The sequence below is a fragment of the Adiantum capillus-veneris genome, chromosome 20 (assembly GCF_014529385.1).
Source record: "Adiantum capillus-veneris isolate H3 chromosome 20, ASM1452938v2, whole genome shotgun sequence".
NCBI lineage: Eukaryota > Viridiplantae > Streptophyta > Polypodiopsida > Polypodiales > Pteridaceae > Adiantum > Adiantum capillus-veneris.
Genome location: NC_140950.1, coordinates 68,633,875 through 68,654,542, shown reverse-complemented (window position 1 = coordinate 68,654,542; position 20,668 = coordinate 68,633,875). Strand labels below are relative to the sequence as shown.

At 44.4% G+C, this 20,668-nt stretch overlaps 1 protein-coding gene across 2 annotated transcripts in view; it reads left to right on the top strand.

Moving 5' to 3' along the window:
* LOC147432677 (MAC/Perforin domain-containing protein) overlaps positions 1-20,668 on the top strand; it is a 51,239-nt gene that overhangs the window by 17,411 nt on the left and 13,160 nt on the right. The window contains exons 2-6 of one of the 2 annotated variants that reach the window (XM_086492522.1): positions 4,320-4,555; positions 4,650-4,833; positions 4,915-5,001; positions 5,074-5,257; positions 5,493-5,653. In XM_086492522.1, coding sequence (XP_086348648.1) covers positions 4,320-4,555; positions 4,650-4,833; positions 4,915-5,001; positions 5,074-5,257; positions 5,493-5,653 — 852 coding nt within the window. Of the gene's footprint in view, positions 1-4,319; positions 4,556-4,649; positions 4,834-4,914; positions 5,258-5,492; positions 5,654-20,668 lie in introns of both variants that reach the window. The other variant, XM_086492521.1, reaches the window with a different exon arrangement.

Genomic DNA, 20,668 nt, shown 5'->3' with positions numbered 1-20,668 from the left:
CCACCACGGGCCGGTTGCATGGTTCCATTGCCGGGATATCAATCACTTTTTCCTCAAAGAGTGAGCCTGGATTGTTCAGGGTAAAGACACACAGTGCAGGAACACGGGGATTACACTATGGCCGACAAGGGGAAGGGAATTATGGAAGAGGGTTCCTCTTTACAGGACAGACAAGAAATTCCGCATGTTCGCCTTGCCAAAAAGTGGTCAAATTAGGGCTGATTTTCTGCTGCGTTTTAGGGTTTGCAAGTATGAACCAAGATGAGATAGGGAGAGGTCTCACGGTGGTAGATTGGCCACTAGATCTCCTGCGGGAGTGATGTGGGTCTGCCAGGTGACATGCTGCTTGCCGATTCTCTGAGGCGATTGCTTGGATTCTATGACGCATTGGTAAATCATCTTGAAATTTGAGCTTGCTTGGTCGTGGGTAGTACGCCACAGTGTTGGTGGAATTATGCTCGTTTGCAGAGGCAAGAGCCTTTTGCATACGTAAAAGTTAAGGGACAGGTTGCAAGATGCTATGGTGAAGTTCAAGAACTATCCACCTATGGATGCAAAGTGGATGGAAGAGCATGAACTGTCAGAGTCACCAAATGTATTGCAGCTTTACCTTGAGGCCTTCGGGTTACAGCCTACGTATGTCCCAACCCAATGTTTGCAAAGGAGGGGTAATGTTAGAGCTAGCACATCAAATGTACTCATGGATTCAGTGCAACAGCAGTGTACAGTTTGACAAAAGTATGAAGGTCTCATTAAGTCATTTGTACATATGTTTTGACAGTCTTTCTTGCGGATACATGCGATGATAAAAGGGTGCTTACCACACAAGATCATCTATGGCATGTATTTATGGTATGCAATCGAGGACGTTTGCGATTTCAAGAGGGGGGTAATGTCACGAGGACGTGGCAATTGCTAACCTTAGTTGTTGGTTTCTTTCCAATGATTTTTGTTTTATTTTGGAGACCCTCTTTTTGAAGTTGCAAATGGTCGGACATTGTATGGCCAATGTGAACGGTAGTTTCACCCGCAGACGGGAAGTTGGTCGGCATTGGAATTCGTACAGTAAGAGGATGTCTAGGCTCAGAGCAAGATCATACAGGTCCCCCCCGTCGCACTTAGCAAGTTGGTGGATACTAGGAAGTGAACTCAATAAAGGCATAAAGTCAAGGTGGGATCACCAACAGAAAGTATCCGACAGTTGGGCCACATTGCACTTTTGGATGCGGTCCCAATGAGGATAGATGGTCAGAAGACCAGCGGGAGCCCAACGGAAGCATCTCCTAAAATTTAGGGAACTGCTATTTTGGGCCACGAAATGTTTTCGCGTCATTACCTTCGGTATGACTAGGGGAACACTTTACAACTCTGCCGCGAAGTCAACTGACGCACCAGTTGAGATATTTTTAGCAGGGAAAGCCCAAACTCGGAAACTGGGCGACGTGTCAGCTTGTGAGCGATTCTGCCACTCTGGGAGGCAAAAACGAGCTGCATATCATCAAAGGGGGCGCCATTTTCAGCCACAGGCGGATTGCAACAGGTACAGAAGCTATGGAATGCTTACCTTGCCCTCTATGCACAGTATGGTGACGGGAGTGATGCCCCGCACGCTACATATTGCTCTCTTTCTCCCCTACGTGCAGTTATGTGATGCCCCACAAGAGGGCTACTCATTTGACTGATGTACAGTTGTGTGGGTTCATGCTTTTGTGCTGAGGCAAGAGCCTCCTTGAGCAGGAACAGGGGTAGCTAACTGCTGCTCCAAAGCAGGCACTGGTGAGGGTCATAACCTCACCGTACAGGTGCAAAATCAGTGCTGTGTATGCGCTGTAATTTGACTGTTTTTCAGCCATACAGACGCCAGGATCATTGGGAATCGTGCCCCACTGGCAAAGGACAGTTAGGGGACTGTTTGGGGCTGAAAACAGGGCAAAAACCAGTAAATACAGCGTGCTGAATTTACTGTTTTTGGATAGGAATCAGAGGGTATACGTCAGTGCAAGCGAGTTCCAGCAGGGGAATGGGTTTCGCGCAAGTTTTGGGGCTGTTATGTTGCCGAAATTTGGCCAAATCAAATGGTATCTAGGTGGATACACGTGAAAGATTCCCAGGACCTTACCTTGTAATTTACCCTCCTAAAGAATAAAGAAATACCGAAAGGGGCGCCAATTTTGGGGCCTACTGGTTGTCGGCGTCTGCTCGGAGCATTCTAGCTTCCGAGCCGTGTGTGTATTCAAGTGTTAACTCCCGTCGCAGGTTTTCTTTGCAAAGTGCTCTGTGTGTGTGTCTAAAGTAAAGAATTTCGGGTGAAAGCCAACGCCTACCGCCCTACGGGCCGGTTTCAGGTTTTATCTGCTTCTTTTGTACCAACACGTGCCAAATCTGCTTCTTCCACAATGGGAAATTGGTTCCATCCAGCTTCTTGATATTGTAAAGAGCAGTGTCCTGTGATCCAGCCATAGCTACGCTTCATAGTAGTTTACTTTTCTGGGAAAAATTCGGCAGAGTTTCCCCTGTAAACTGACCTCTGAACCAATATCAACCTGCCAAATGAACCAAGAAAGCTTCAGATTCTGCAGAAATTTTGGCAGAGTCTCCTTTGTAAAATGGCTCTGGTGTACTAAAAACAGACCAAAATACAGCTCAAAAAACAGTCTCTCTGACACTGTAAGCTACGGGTAAACCTATTCTGCACTTGTACTGTCTCTCACTGTCCTGTCACTGTCCTATAAGCATAGACTGCGACAATGCCTCAACGGGAGTAAAGCAAAGATGCAATCCCAACTGTCTAACTCACAGTCAATACATTCTAGCTGCCTATCTAAGGGTGCTTGAGGGATCGCTCCAAGACCTGTATCACCGAAAGGATCTCAACATTCGAGAATCCCCCAGCTCAATAAAACCTCACTCGATCCTCAACAAAGGCTGCAGTAAATCTGACAGTACATAGACTTCCCACAAAGTCATATATCCACAAATTTCCCACTGTATGCTGTAACCGTTGCGGCGGTTGTTTGCTGCGTGACTCACAGTCAGCAAACCCTCAACAGACATACATCATCTTTGACAATACATCCCATGTGGAAGTACCTGCAATGTCAGGATGAAATCTGGAATATCAAGCAGCAAACACAAGCTACCTGATGAACTAGTGGATGTCGCCTACAGTCTGTGTGTAGATGCGCCCGTGTCGCATGTGACACGCCTCCAAGAACTGTGAGCCGTCCTTCGATGTGTAGACAGCCACAAATCAACACTCTGGGAGTGTCGATATCCTCAGCACCTTTAGTCGTAGGCCGAAAACCCCAAACTTGCAGAGTCGGATCTGCACCCGTCGAGACCACGTAGTCGAAAATGGCGTGCGCAGACCTTTGTCGAAGCTGAACGGTGGCCGAGATGACTTCAGAATGAAATTCTGACAACACCAAGCCCTTCGGGCTTACCCACGAGATTTGGGGCCGTGTCTTCGCCTGTCGAATTTCACTCCAACCTGAGTTGGTGACTCTAGCCTCCTGCAGTGCTGCCCCGAGCCTCGATCTGAGCTCTGATACCAGTTGAAGGAGTACGAGCGGAAGTGCGACGCGAGAGAGAGTGCGAGAAGAAGAGCACGACGATATGGTGAATTGGCTCTACTGTAATGTGTAGAGCATAGTGAGTTCTTATTAGGTTTTTACAAAAGAATATGTGTACATACCTGGCGGCCCGCCCACTTACCTGGGCGACCACATTGGGCTTTATACCCCAACATACCTCTTCCACTACAACACAGGACATGATTATTCATAATTCCCCGCCTCGATGGTATAAACTTCTTTTCTCCTAGGCATCACCTTGAGCAAGGAGATTTCTGTATATACATGTATCCCTATGCTGCTCTATGAGTACAGGCCCCTCATGAGAACTTTGTACACACTAATAGAGCCATGTTTTAAAAAAAAGGCAAGAGAGAAAAGAAAGGGGGGGGGGGGTCCAAGGCTTGTGGCATTGACATAGAGGTTCGTCCGTCTTTATCTGCTTTAATTTGCAGCAAAACATGAATGTTGGAGTTTGTCCTTGTTTCTGTTTTTTGGTGACAGGTTTGTTGTGTGTGTGTGTGTGCGCACGTGCATCTTTTTTTGGTTTGGGTTATTGATTTATTCTTGTGATTGTTAGTTGCTTGGCTTTTCTGGAAGGATGTCATATTCACAATAATAAGTGTGGTTTGTGGTTTGGAAAGATCCATAGGTGCCTAAGAATTACAATTTGACATGATAACATGGGCATAAAAATGCTGATAGCGGGCTAACCATGTGTTGCTTGGACCATGAGTTTTTTGGCAGATGTCAGAATTGTTCAACAAGAGATTGGGTATCGGAGGGAAGATTCCATCAGGGATATTTAATGCCATGTTCAGCTTCTCAGGGTCATGGCAGGTCGATGCTTCAATGACAAAGAGTCTTGCTCTCGATGGTGTGGATCTTCCTCTGTACAGTGTGCATCTCAGACCACCTTTCATCTTATGCGAAGAAGTAAAAAAGGCTGTTCCAAGCATATGGGATCCAGCAGCTTTAGCAAGGTTTTGTACAAGTATTTAGCCAGCTGGTTGTGGAAACTTCTTGTCAGTCACAAAAACGTGTAGTAAACGACTTGATGTTATGTGTACTCTGCAGTTTTATTGAAAAGTATGGCACTCATATAATCATGGGTGTGGAGGTTGGGGGTAAGGACATTGTCTACGTGAAGCAACACCAGTCCTCTAGCTTAGCAAAATCCGAAGTCGAGTTACAATTAAGAAAGCTTGTAGAGACCAGGTTTCAAGGCATGGAAACTGGCGTAGTTGATGTTAGAAACAAGGTATTGTCTTGTTGTATTTTGCAAGTCCAAAGTTTGTATTTTCTGGTTTGCTAAAACATTTCTGATGGTGTCTGCTGACAGTTGCAAGAGCTGCCACCATTGAGCTCTCAAAAGAACCATTCAAAAATTGTGAATGCTGACAGCTCATCATCTCTAACAGGCAAAGAAGTAAGATCTCACTTCTGTTGTCAAGAGGAGAAATTCGATTTGAGATTAAGACTTAACTTCTTTTCGATGCAGGATATTACTGTTATATACAGAAGACGAGGTGGGGATGACCTAGTACAAGACCATTTGGAGTGGAAGAAAACTGTCTATACCAATCCAGATGTTCTATCCATGTGGTTTTTTCCTATTGTTGTTTTGCTTGATCCTGGCCCGAGTCGGGAGAATTTGAGTCGTGCCATTGAGGCATATACAATATGTATGTTCTTGGCATTTACAGGAATCACTTGCTTCTTGCATGTTTTGTAAAAGGGAAGCTCTATCTGTCATGGTTTTCCCTTCTATTTGTCATGGTTCAAGGGCTGATGCCATAGCTTGCAGATAGCTGGCATTAAGTTGATATCTTGATTACTGCTTGGCTCGTTATGCATTTTTGAATGAACATCAAGTTGATTTACTGCTCTACTGCTCATACCTATCATGGATTATGGCAGATAAACCTCCTTTGGAGGAGTTACAGTACTTTTTGGAGTTTCAAGTTCCAAGGGCATGGGCGCCAGCTACAAATCAATTGGGTCTGTCAAGGAAAGAACCAGTATGTCCGTCACTGCAATTCAGTCTTATGGGACCTAAGCTCTTCATCAGCACAGATCAGGTGAGTTCCGCCCAGTGCACTCCCTCATCATGCATGTGCTCTCTCTCTCTCACACACACACAACCCCCCCCCCCCCCCCCCCCCCCCCCCCCCCCCCCCCCCAAATATCTTCATTCATTAACTCCTTATGTGGTCCATCCAACATGCATATACAGAGGCCAATTTATTGTGCAAGCAGAGTTAAGACTCCTATAGAGAGGGGATGCTCTGAAGTTGAGCTTGTGATGACTGGTTTTCAACAGAATGCGCTATTTATCAGAAAAAGATTAAACTAAGAGCAGTAACAGTTGGTTTGACCTTGTAGTCATGAAGAGGTTCCTGGACATCATGGCAATCCCCTTAAGATTTACGACACTTTAAAAGAGGTTCATGCTATCAAACGGAATTGTTTTTTATTGTCTGAATTTGAGAAGTTCATAAATCGTCTCATGTTGGCAAAGAATATGAGGAACTGATTCAACATGCTTTCGTAATCACATCATCTGTGAAGAAGCACCCCCATACGTCACTAACAAGTATCCATGCAAACCATAATGTCATCAGAAAATGTATCCACTAATCTTTTGCATCCTTTAAAGACTCTGTCAATCATTGTGTTGAATTCTGCAAGAGCATTAGTTCAGCCAAAGACATCACTAAGAACTCATATAATGCAAAATTGGTCTTTAAAGCAGTATTATGGACATCTCTAGGCTCTCTCTGTATCTGATGCTATTGACTTATGAGATCAATCTTGCTGAATCTAGTAGAACTGAAACCGGCCCGTGGGGCGGTAGGCTTTGGCTTTCACCCGAAATTCTTTAATTTAGACACACACAGAGAGAACGTGCAAAGGAAACCTACGATGGGATTTAACACTTAAGCACTCACACGGCTCGGAAGCTAGAATGCTTTGAGCAGACGCCGACAACCTGTAGGCCCCAAAATTGGCGCCCCTTTCGGTATTTCTTTATATTTGAGAGGGTAAATTACAAAGTAGAGTCTTGGGAATCCTTTACTTGTATCCAGGTAGATACCAACCATTTTGGCCAAATTTCGGCAGCATAACAGCCCCAAAACTTGCGCAAAACCAATTTCTCTGTTGGAACTGACTTCCACTTGCATAAACCCTCTGATTCCTGCCCAAAAACAGTAAAATTCAGCACGCTGTATTTACTGGTTTTTGCTCTGTTTTCAGCCCCAAACAGTCCCCTAACTGTCCTCTGTCAGTGGGGCACTATTCCCAATGGTTCTCGCGTCCGTATGGCTGAAAAACAGTCAATTTACAGCACATACACAGCGCTGAAAATGCACCTGTTCGGTGAGGTTATGACCCTCACTGGTACTTGCTTTGGAGTAGCAGTTAGCTACCCCTGTTCTTGCTCAAGGAGGCTCTTGCCTCAGCACAATAGCATGAAACCACATAGTTGTACATCAGTTAAATGAAGAGCCCTCTTGTGGGGCATCACATAACTGCACGTAGGGGAGAGAGAGCAGTGTGTAGTGTGCAGGGCATCACTCCTAGCACCACATTGTACATAGAGTGGAAAGAAAGCACTCCATAGCTCTTAACGTGTGATAATTGCAAAAGGAGGCCTCTCCCAGCTAAAAATTCAGCGCCCATTTTTCTGCATGAGGCAAGTACACAGGAAAGTGCCACTTGGCACATTTACAAGCATTTGCCCATTTCGGGGTTGCCGCCTAAAAATCTCCTGACTGGTTGCCTAGTTGACGTCGCGGCAGAGTTCCCCTTGTCATGCCGAAGGTAATGACGCGAATACATTTCACGGCCCAAAATAGCAGTTCCCTAATTTTTAGGAGATGCTTCCGTTGGGCTCCCACTGGTCATCTGACCATCTATCCTCATTGGGACCACATCCAAAAGTGCACTGTGGCCAACTGTCGGATAATTTTTGTTGGTGATCCCACCTTGAATTTATGCCTTTATTGAGTTCACTTCCTAGTATCCACCAACTTGCTAAGTGCGACGGGGGGATCTACATGATCTTGCACTGAGCCTAGACATCCTCTTACTATACGAATTCCAGTACTGACCAACTTTCCGTCTGCGGGTGAAACTACCGTTCACATTGGCCATACAATGTCCGACCATTTGCAACTTCAAAAAGAGGGTCTCAAAAATAAAACAAAAATCATTGGAAAGAAACCAACAACTAAGGTTAGCAATTGTCACGTCCTTTGACGTGGTTAACAGTTGCCACGTCCTTGTGACATACCCCCCTCTTGAAATCGCAAACGTCCTCGATTGCATACCATAAATACACGCCATTGATGATCTTGTGTTGTTAGCACTCTTTTATCGTCGCATGTATCCGCAAGGAAGGTCGTAACACATAGATACAAATGACTTAATGAGACCTTCATACTTTTGTCATTTCCATCTATTACACTGAATTCATATGTACATTTGATGTGCTAGCCCTATCATTTCCCCTCCATTGCACACGTTGGGTGGGGGCATAAGTAGGTTGTAACCCGAAGGCTTCAAGGTAAAGCTGCAATACATTTGGTGACTCTGACAGTTCATGCTCTTCCATCGACTTTGCATCCATAGGCGGATAGTTCTTGAACTTCACCAAATATTAACTTTTTTGTCTCAGGTACCAGGATCTCATCGAGTTCCTCAACTTCTGGCTGATCCTCATCTGGGATATCTTCTGGCACATCACCCACGAAGGGTCTTAAAAGACTCACGTGAAATGCATTATGAATCTTGCATGCATCAGACAATTTTAGCTTGTAAGCCATGTCGCTGATCTTGTCAAGCACTTGAAAAGGCCCATAGTAATGCATACTGAGCTTAGGAAACAGTCGTTCCTTGCTCTTCGTCTTCTTTAACCTTGCCTTTTTGAACCTTAACAGAACCCAATTACCAGGTGATAATACCAATTCACGACGGTGACGATCAACAGTCTTTTTCTGCTTTGCCCGAGCCTTCTCCAAGGCAACTTTAATTTTCTTATACATTTCATCCATTGTTATCAACTCACGACGGTGATGATCATCAGCCTTTTTCTGCTTTGCCTGAGTACTTTAATTTTCTTATACATTTCATCCATGTTCTCAACATATCGATCTGCCTCAAAGATCTTGTCCTTTGTATGCAAAATGGGAGGAACTTTTTTGCCGCCTTCAACAATCTCAAAAGGTGCCTTGCCAGTCTACGAATGCACCGTATTATTGTAAGCATACAGTCATACTCAAGCATAGGCAAATACTGTTCCCACTTGCCCTTATTATCTGACACATAGCATTTCAGCAGATCTAAGACAATAGAATTAACCTCTTGTGACTGTCCATCAGTTTGTGGATGAAACGAAGACGAGAACTTGAGCGTAGTGCCCATATTCTCAAACAATCCTCTCCAGAACAAACTGGTCATGCGGGGATCACGATCACTGACAATCGATTGTGGCATACCATGGTACTTAAACGCATTGTACATGAACAAGCGTGCCATCTAATCAGATTTTATCTTCTTCCTGACAGGGATAAAATGGGCCTGCTTGCTGAACCTGCAGATAATGGTCCATATACCATCATTCCCTGTTGGCGTTCTTGGAAGATCAAAGATAAAGTCCATAGCAATGCTTTCCCATGGCTGATCTGGAATCGGTTGTGGTTGTAACAGCCCTGGTGTCTTTTGCCTGTCAAACTTGACCTTCTGGCGAATTATGCATGCTCGCACAAAGGCATCCACATCTCTCCTCAAGGTAGGCCAATAGAAGAATGTCTACCGCTTTAACTATCGCATCAATACCACGATGCCGTGCATACGGTGGGACATGACTCTCTTCCATGACCTTATGTCGCAATGGCCTAGTGACACAAAGTCTGCCATGCATCACCATAAAACCATCTTTGAGGAGGTAGTGCTCATGATGTTGCCCCTCTTGCAACTGTTCAAAGATCCTTGCAAAATCTTCATCAGTAGCATGCCGTTCCTTCATGTCATCTAACTCATGACGATAAGGAATTGACACAGCTGAAATCTGTGGCTTTCTTGATAACGCATCAGCCATAACATTTTTCTTGCCTTCCACATGCATAATTTGGAAGTGGAACAAGGAAAGAATGTTTGCCCATCGCATATGCTTTTCGGATAACTTTGACTGTGTCAAGAAGTATCGCAAGGTCTGACGGTCTGTTTGGACAACAAAATCTGCACCTAAGAGGTATTGCTTCTAGCTAGAAAGCGCAATACACAACGACTACTCGTTCGTCTTGCATTAGCACTGCTCTGATGCTACTGCCACACGTGTCACATTGGCCCACAAATGACTTCCTGAGATCCGGCAAAACAATTACTAGATCTGAAGTCAACTTTTCCTGTCACAAGACGGGCACCACGTGCCAATAGAAAAGAACAGACTGAACAGACTTTTAGCACTTCAATAACAACTGAACTGAGAGAGAGAGACGACACGCGACACGTAGTGGCGGAATTCCACCCCAGAGGGTATTGGCCCCAAACCTTGGCGCCCTTTTCGGTGTTTCTTTATATTGCATCAACACAGTACAAGCGGGAAACTCCAGACTCTGCACCTTCTCCAGGAAGCATGCCAGAGAATGAGCCCTCACCTCATATTTAAAGGCCCTTGGCCTAAAAAGCAATTACAGTGAAAGCCTTCAAAACTCAAAAGCATCTGGTCCAAAAGCAATGCTCAAAAGCTGCTAGCGTAAAATTCGTTATTCCGTATAGTTGCCACGTCAGCAGTTAGCGCAAAACGCGAAAATCCGTACAGCATGCCACGTCATTTGCCAACGTGATTTTCGAAAATCTGCCACGTCATCAGCCTGCTTCGCAATTTCTTGTGTGTGTGTGTGTGTGTGTGTGTGTGTGTGAGTCGTGCTTTATTTTAATTCTTTATGTCACTTGGAGCTCCTTCGGACGGGTCCCCATAAGTTGGTGGGCATCACGTGCCAATAGAAAAGAATAGACTGAACAGACTTTTAGCACTTCAATAACAACTAAACTGAGAGAGAGACGACACGCGACACGGAGTGGCGGAATTCCACCCCAGAGAGTATTGGCCCCAAACCTTGGCGCCCCTTTCGGTATTTGTATATATTGCATCAACCCAGTACAAGTCGGTACTCCAGACTCTGCACCTTCTCCAGGAAGCATGCCAGAGAATGAGCCCTAACCTCATATTTAAAGGCCCTTGGCCTAAAAAGCAATTACAATGAAAAGCCTTCAAAACTCAAAAGCATCTGGTCCAAAAGCAATGCTCAAAAGCTGCTAGCGTAAAATTCGTTATTCCGTACAGTTGCCACGTCAACAGTTAGCGCAAAATGTGAAAATCCGTACAGCATGCCACATCATTTGCCAGCGTGATTTTCAAAAATCTGCCTCGTCATCAGCCAGCTTCGCAATTTCTTGTGTGTGTGTGTGTGTGTCCTGCTTTATTTTAATTCTTTATGTCACTTGGGGCCCCATCGGACGGGGTCCCCATAAGTTGGTAGGACTTCTTCTTCTGTTACTTGTTCTTCTTAGGGTTTAGGCCCCTTGGGCGGCATCTATAAGTTGGCTCCATTCTTCAGGGCTTTGACACGTCAGCAGTTTGTTACATTTCCTTGAAGAGACTAAAAGCTGAAATCTCTTTTTGGGTCCATTTGAAAGTGACCTCTTTCTTTTGCAAAGCGTGAAGAGGTGATGCTATCTCTGCAAAGTTCCTGATAAACCTTCTATAGTAGGAACACAATCCCAAGAAGCTTTTGACATCGTGCACAATCGTCAAGTCTGGCCATGTCTTAATAGCTTTGACCTTTGCGAGATCCATTCTGACACCATCCTTTGAGACTATGTGGCGAAGAAAGTGGATCTCTTCCAGGAAGAATTCACTTTTCTTAGGATTGACAAGTAGCTTGTGACTGCGCAATTCTTCGAACACAATGGTCAAGTGACGCCCATGCTCCTCTTCATTCTTCGAATAGACTATCATGTCATCGAAGAACGTCCCAACAAACTGTTGATGCGAGCGGAAAATCCGGTCCATCATTCTGTTGAATGTGGCAGAAGCATTTGTTAGCCCAAACGGCATCACTAGAAGCTCATAAAGACCAAATGTCGTTCTAAAAGCAGTCTTGTGCACATCCTCTGGCCTTATACGAATTTGATGGTACCTACTCTTAAAGTCTATCCTGCTAAAAATTGCAGCACCCTCTAAACGATCGAGAATATCATCAATTCGATGAATAGGAAACCTATTCTTGATGGTATTCTTATTCAACGCACGGTAATCAATACACATGCGCCATGAGCCATCCTTCTTCTGCACTAGGAGCATTGAGGAGCAAAAGGGTGAAGAACTAGGCTAGATTAGCCCCATCTCTAATAACTCCTCAACCTGGCCCATAATCTCTTTCTGCTGTGCCGCACTAACCCTGTAGGGAGGTCTATTTGGTGGGCTACACCCTGGCACCAAATCTATTCGATGGTCCTCAGGTCTCTGTGGCAGCAAATGCGACGATAATGAATCAGAGAAACAATCACTAAACTCTCGTAAAAATGCTGACCTTTCTTTATCTAACGCATATAAATTTGACTGAAGTTATCTGAGACATCACGTGCAAAAATCAAGTACACAGAAAAATGATTCTTTATTACAGAAGTGATAGCAGAAGCAGATACAATAGGGACAGACTCCCCTTTGAGCTTTACATCCAAAACATGAGTTTTGCCCCTATGCTGAAGGGTGATCATCTTGCCGAAGGCATCCAGCACCCCATGCACTCTGAACATCCAGGGAATTCCAAGTAGCGCATCTCACCCTTCCAATGGCATGATATAAAATTCTTTTGTGTCTACATATGACTGAATATGTAGACGCAACTTTCGAATAATGGGAGTAACACACTCTTAAGTGGCTAGGACATGCCAACCCTGCCTGTGCTGTGTACCCCATCTCTTCAACTCTGATGCCCAACTTCATAGCTAACTTTGGTGAGATAAAGTTGGCTTCAACACCTGGATCAAAGAAGACGAGTGTCGTTTGATTCCTAACTTTACCCCATATCATGCATAACTCATTGGCATTTGTACTGGGCCTATCACCCACCATGTCTGGCACCAAACCTGTCGTGGGTTTAGGCTTCTTGCCTTTCTAGTCCTCTTTATCGTCTGAGTCAGCTAGTCTTTTCCTTTGTAGACAATTGGTAGCAAAGTGACCAGGCTGCTCGCATATAAAGCATTTATTTTTAGCCATTAGGACTTCTTTTCCTCGAGCGACTTGCGCACAAAAGGCTTCCTTTTCTGTTTCTTTGCATACGCTTCAAAAGTCCCGGCTGAATCCTTGTCTTTGGTGGCCTTTTTTGACCCCTGTGACGCTTCAGGAGCCGTTTTCACAAAGGGCTTCTTCACTGATTTTTTCTTTTGTTGCCCTCCTTTCTCGTTGCTTGGAAACTTGTTCTCTCCTTTCAACAAGGCAAGACCAATGTTAGGAACTTCCATAAGCTGAGTGAGGGTAGCCACTCTGTTCTTGGTACAATAATCGCGAAGCCCTTTAGGCAGCTCACAACGGTACTTCTCTATCTGCTCTGTCAATGGCACAAATTTGTAGGAGGTCATTGAGAGTAACGCTTTATAAAACCTCCAATTGTTCTCAGCAAGCTCTTGCATGTAGCCGAAGTAAGCTGGTGCCAATCTGTCATGACGTCCGCTTCAAATTCATTTGACAGCCAAGCAAGCAGATGCAAACATTTGCTTGAAGTAAACCCAAGTGGCGGGTGCTTGTCCTTGCATTAACAAGGTCGTCCACCATGTAAGCGCATTGGCCTTTAAGAAAGTGGCATCTTTTCTTACTTTAGAGGCGTCTATAAAATTCCCTTCTGTATAAGCTGTATCAAACTGCTGGAGGAAAGTGAGAGCCTTTGCTTTATCCTCGAAGCCACTGAAAGTGTTGAACTTTACAGCTGCACCACCTTCTTTGTAAGCTTTCGGCTTCTCCAGTGCCACCAAGTTGTCATAAGGAATGGTCTGCAACATGGGCACTCTAGTAGGCATCATCGACATGTCTTGGCCATTAGCATTTTGCGTCAGAGGTGCGATATCTGGCTGCTATCCAGTAAAACCAGCCATGCCAAAATGACCCTGTGGCACCCCAAACTGGCCCTGGTTGCACTGAAAACCCTTCTGCATGCCGATGCTACCATACATGGGGTTTGGCATCATGCCTTGCATACCCCCAAACACTGTTTCTGGCATGTACGGCACTTCCAGGCGCATGACCAGCCATACTTTGAAACACTGATCCACCCCCGAAATACCTAGGATGAACCGTGGGTGGTGGAAAAATTGGGTGCATTGCATGGTAACCAGTTTCCTGTCCATTCAAGACAGCATGCGGGCTCTGAAAGGTGGCGGGCTGAACTGACATAACCTGTGGAATAGGCGTTCTAACCATTTGTTCAAGCACGGAAGGAACCTATTTTGGAGCGCCTGACTCCGCAACATGCGAGTGTTTCCTATCATGCTGAGTTGCATAAAGTACTTGGGCTTGAGCCTCAACAAGCTCGGTACGTGGTGTCGGTTGCCTATTTTGCTGTGGCACTGGTGGCGCTTGCAAGAACTCCATAAACCTTGGATTTTGCACCAGTTGCGAAAAGAGATTCACCGCGGCAACTAATTGAGTCCTGAACGCATCATCCTCAAGTTGCCCAGTCATAAAGCCCTGTACTACTGGAGGGACATTCACATCAATAGGAGGTACAGACTGACGTGGCCGTGAGCTCTCGCCAATCTCGAAACCATAGCAGTTTCCTTTTTGTCCTTCGAAGAGGAACCCTCTACCATAATGCCCTTCCCTTTGTCGGCCATAGTGTAATCCCGCGTTCCTGTACTCTGTGTCTTTACCCAAAACAATCGAGTTTCACTTCTTGAGGAAAAAGTGATTGATGTCCTGGTAACGGAACCTTGAAACCGGCCCGTGGGGCGGTAGGCTTTGGCTTTCACTCGAAATTCTTTACTTTAGACACACACATAGAGAACGTGCAAAGGAAACTTGCGACGGGAATTAACACTTAAGCACACACACTGCTCGGAAGCTAGAATGCTCCGAGCAGATGCCGACAACCTTTATGCCCCAAAATTGGCGCCCCTTTCGGTATTTCTTTATATTTGAGAGGGTAAATTACAAAGTGGAGTCCTCGGAATCCTTTACCTGTATCCAGCTAGATACCAACTGTTTTGGCCAAATTTCGGCAGCATAACAGCCCCGAAACTTGCGCGAAACCAATTCCCCTGCTGGAACTCACTTCCACTGGCATAAACCCTCTGATTCCTGCCCAAAAGCAGTAAATTCAGCACGTTGTATTTACTGGTTTTTGCCCTGTTTTTAGCCCCAAACAGTCCCTTAACTGTCCTCTGCCAGTGGGGCACTATTTCCAATGGTTATGGCGTCCGTATGGCTGAAAAACTGTCAATTTACAGCGCATACACAACACTAAAAACGCACCTGTACGGTGAGGTTATGACCCTCACTGGTGCCTGCTTTGGAGTAGCAGTTAGCTACCCCTGTTCCTGCTCAAGGGGGCTCTTACCTCAGCACAAAAGCACGAAACCACACAGCTGTACATCAGTCAAATGAAGAGCCCTCTTGTGGGGCATCACATAACTGCACGTAGGGGGGAGAGAGAGTAGTGTGTAGTGTGCAGGGCATCACTCCTAGCACCACACTGTACATAGAGTGGAAAGAAGGCACTCCATAGCTCTTAACCTGTGGCAATTGCAAAATGAGGCCTTTCCCAGCTAAAAATTCAGCGCCCATTTTTCTGCATGAGGCAAGTACACAGGAAAGTGCGACTTGGCACATTTACAAGCATTTGCCCGTTTCGGGGTTGCCGCCTAAAAATCTCCCGATTGATTGCCCAGTTGACTTCGCAGCAGAGTTGTAGAATGTTCCCCTTGTCATACCGAAGGTAATGACGCGAACACATTTCACGGCCCAAAATAGCAGTTCCCTAATTTTTAGGAGATCTATCGGATACTTTCTGTGGTGATCCCACCTTGACTTTATACCTTTATTGAGTTCACTTCCTAGTATCCACCAACGTGCTAAGTGCAACGGGGGAACCTACATGATCTTGCACTGAGCCTAGACATCCTCTTACTAATCGAATTCTAATACTGACCAACTTCCCGTCTGCGGGTGAAACTACCGTTCACATTGGTGTCCGACCATTTGCAACTTCAAAAAGAGGGTCTCAAAAATAAAACAAAAATCATTGGAAAGAAACCAACAACTAAGGCTAGCAATTGCCACGTCCTCGTGACATGGTTAACAGTTGCCACGTCCTCGTGACAAGAACCGTGCAACCCATCGAGAATATTGTCAATCCGGGATATTGGGAAACGACTTTCGTTAAGCCTTGTAGTCAATACTCCAAGACCATCTTTCTTCTAAACAAGATAACTGGAGAACAAAATGGTGAAGAGTTGGGTCGTATCAAACCTTTGGCGGATAAGTCTGATTTGGCTCACGATCTTTGCACCCGTTTGGTAAGTGGGTTTGTTGGGAGGTGAACTCCTAAGAACTAGATCAATAGTGCCTATCTTAGGTCTATGTGAAAGGGCATACTTTTTTCCATACGCATACGCATAAGGGTATGGAAGTATGGAATAGGTATGATTGGTAGCCTCTGGTCGAACCATATGCAAAACATTCCATACTCTTGAAAAGACCTTGAACAAATGGTGAACATTAAAAACAGCCCCAAAACCATATGCGAGAACACACACAAGGTGTGTCAAAGGTGGCAGCAAAAGATGCAATGAAGACAGGAACTGGCTCGTGATTCGGTGGGTACCTCGACTCCGATCCAGAACACCTGCAATGCCAAACACATCAACAAGGTACACTTGTGGAGAAGAGAGATCACTGAGGTAGAAAGAGACAAGACATCCAAGAATGAGAGAGAGAGAAAGACAGTGAGAGAGAGATCTGGGAAAGGCTCTCCATGCTGAAAATAATCTGCTCATATAAGTGACCAAGTGTGGTCCGGCATAGAACAGACATGCCCAATGGATAGACCTGAGGCACACACAACTCCGACTGCTATTGACATTGCAAAATATCTTGCTAAGCTTACAATAGTAATCAATACCCAAGGATAGGTTTTGGATAACACACAATAATCTTCTTGGGAAGAGGAGAATGAGTACATGTATTTATATGATATATTTGGCTACTCAAACAGCGATGTCCTACTAACAAGGGGTTAACAAGATTGTTAGAAAAGCGTCATCTCTACTTATTTTACATGAGTAAGCGCATAGATAATGGTCCTCATGATGCAAACCTTAATTTTATTATAAAATATCAAGATTGTGAAAACCTTGTAATTTTAATGGAAACCAATCAAGCAGAATCAAGAAGGAAATAGTGCTTTACAAATGAGTAGAACAATCTTAACAATCAACAACAAAGCAACCATCTTTGCAAGTCCTAGTTCAAAATCTTTCATTTATAAAGTTATAAAACAAAATACTATCAACACATCGATATCTTTTTCTATTTTCTATCAAGTATCTGTTCTAGAGCGAGTATCTCCTCGCCCAGTTCTATTTTCAATCTGTCAGTCGTTCTCATTCTTGTGCCTTTTTGGGGCACCGTGCCGATATATGTCCTTGTTCTGTGCATTCAAAACACTTTCTGGTTTTGAGATATTCGTCTTTTTGTTCCTTTGTCAGTCGAGGTCGTGTATCTTCTTGTCTTCTGCTTCTGTCATTGCTTGTTGAAGGTTGATCTGATGGATAAGTCAAGTTACCCGAATGCATAGCAAAGCCTTGCTTATCATGTTCCATCAACTTTTTTATGGACTCAAATTTCTGTAACAAGTAGTAGTCTCATATCTCTTTGGGCAGTCCACAACAATATCACTCGATTTGGTGCTTGAAACTGATCTCCTTAAAGGATGAAATAGGTAGAAAAACCTCCCAAAATCTCTCGCAATAAGTATCTAGAGTATCTGTCTGAAGATGATTCCAGGCAGTAATCACGTCTCGTTCGTATTCTTGAATGAGCCACGAAGAAATATAAAGTCTCTTGAACTTTAGCCACTTGGTGGGTGCTTCTTTTCGAAACAGAACAATGGACCACCATGTCCGCACATTTCCTTTCAAATAGGATGCTTTCCTTCTAATCTTGGAGTGCTCTGAATAGCGGTCTCCAGAAAAAGCTATGTTCTTGTTCCGTGCATTCAAAACACTTTCCTTGTTTTGCAGATATATGTCCTTGTTCCGTGCATTCAAAACACTTTTCCGTTTTGAGATATTCGTCTTTTTGTGCCTCTGTCAATCGAGGTCGTGTATCTTTCTGTCTTCTGCTTCTGTCATCACTTGTTGAAGGTTGATCGGATGGATAAGTCAAGTTACCCGAATGCATAGCAAAGCCTTGCTTAGCATGTCCCATCAACTGTTGTATGGACTCAGATTTCTGTAACAAGCAGTAGTCTCGTATCTCTTTGGACTGTTCACAACAGAATCGCTCGATTTGTTGCTTGAAACTGATCTTCTTAAAGGATGAAGCAGGTAGAAAAACATCTCAAAATCTCTCGCAATAAGTATCTAGAGTATCTGCCTTTACCATCCGAACATGATTCCAGGCGGTAATCACGTCTCGTTCGTATTCTTGAGTGAGCCACGAAGAGTTATAAAGTCTCTTGAACTTTAGCCACTTTGTCGATGCTTCTTTTCTTAACAAAACAGTGGACCACCATGTCCGCACATTTCCTTTCAAATAGGATGCTTCCGTGCTAATCTTGGAGTTCTATGAACAGCGGTCTCCAGAAAAAGTCATGACAAATTGTTGAATAAAAGGGAGGGCATTGTGCGCATCTCGAAAACTTGAAAAGGTAACAAATTTTATGGCTTGTCTACCCTCCTTGAATTCTTTGGTCTCCTTGCTCTTATCTTCGAGAAAGTCATATTGATTTGCTCTGTGAAAATGCTTGCTCTTCGAATAAAACATCTCATCTTCGGAGTTCGAACTCTCAGAAGAGGACGATTCCTTGTCAAAACTGTCAGAAAATTGTTGGGATTTGCTTTTTATGGCTTTCTTCGTGTTCTTTCATATCTTTGATTCTTTCGTCGTTTCTTACCCTTTCTGTCCTCATCACTCAAATCAGAAGAGGAACAACTATTTGAACTGTCAGAAGAAGACGAGGACGAACTAGACAATCCTTCGAAGCGTACATGCTTTTTCTGTTTTCTTGCATTCCCAAAAGAAGATTTACGACTCAAATAGCCAGGGTAGTCTGTTCACTTGTTGTTACCATATACATCTGGTAGTGATGTGTGTAAACACAATAGGACAGTCGGGACATTTTTCCCTCTTTAGGAGGTTTTTCCCCCCTTGCATTGTATATACGCCGATCAGTCTAGGGCTATCTATCTTTTCATTGCACACTAAGTAGTACACTCTCTGTTGTGTGCCTTGAGCTTCCTTTGTAAGGATATTAGGTACTAATCCTTAATTAAGTACTTAAACTCATGATTAAGACTTTAGAAACTTGAACTGTACTCAGAGATAAGTCTTAGAAGACTCTGTGTTGATTGATTGAACTGTTGAAAACTGCGTATGATAGGCTCCTTATATAGGAGAGGAAGAGACATAAATGAAAAGACAAGTCTCATGGTGAAGAGACGCGGCTTTAGACGTAAAGACACATCCTTTCGGCGAAGAGCTGCAACCATTGGGCGAAGAGTAGCACCTGTAGAGCGAAGGGGTGTGACTAGTCGTTGAAGGAGTGTGGCTTTTGGCGAAGAGGTGTGACCATCCAAGCGCAGGGGTCCTCCTTTGCATGGCACTTCGCGTATCTGCAACTAGGAGTAGATGTAATGTTGTTAACATAGTCACAATCTTGACATCCTTCGTCTTCTCCAAGTTGTGTGCGTTTCCCTGCAACCCTAATTCCAACAATTGGTATTAGAGCGTGTCACGTCCTCCCCAGCTTAGTCGCCAGCATCGCCAAAACACTCCTGCTCGTTTTCTCAGATTCAACGAGCTTTGGCGAGCATCAGTAGGTCAACAAAAAATTTGCGTAAGCTCGTAGAGCTTGGTCTGCTCAGAATTTCATTTTGGGCTTATTTCGACCTCCGTTTCCACTACAACCAGGTATGCGCAAGCAATTTCGTCATTTTGTGCAGAATTTTTGTCAGTGCCAATTACTGCAGAACAGGTCCCATACAGTCGACTGCGGGTTCTGCTATATAGCACGTGCTGATCTCCCTAAGTTTCTCCTCATTTCGGGCAGTTTTCACATGAGGTGCAAGCATTTTTCATGGCTGACAGCATCACAGATGTGTTTAAGATGTTTGCTGCGGATGACAGATTGGATGGGGACAATTACTCTATGTGGGCTTACATGATGCAACATGTACTTGTGTCAAAGGGAGTTTGGAACATTGTGCAGGGCATTGATGTACGTCCTGGTACTGTGGATGCAGGTGATATTGAGGATGCTCCAGGTTTTACTGCCAGGGTTGTTGCTGCTAGAGCTGTTTTGTCGCCGGCTGAGCAGGCTCGTTGGGATGTAAGAGATGCGCAGGCGCATGCATTGATTGCATTGTCTGTGAAGCGCACTATCACTCCTCACATCCGTTCAACAAAATCTGCAAAACAGGCTTTGGATATTCTAGCAGGTCTTTATGTAAGCCGCAATGAGGTTAAAATTGCTTTGCTGCGTAAAGAGCTGGAATCGAAGATATGCATGAGGAAGATGAAATGGACACTTTCCTTGCTGGTGTGAAGGGTGTTAATGAGCAACTCATTTCTTTGGGAGAAGTCATTTCTGACAGTTCACTTGTGCAGACTGTTCTTGATGTTTTGCCAGATTCTTACGAGACTTTTGCTAGTACTTTGAGACTTATGACCCAAGGAAATCCTCAAGTTGTTAAGTTTGATGCATTATGCACATTGCTGTTGCAAGAGTCACTTTCCAGAAAAAACAGGATTAGGCAACGTGCAGTTGAACATGCCTTTATTGCAGCTCAAAGAAAAGGTGGGAACAACAATG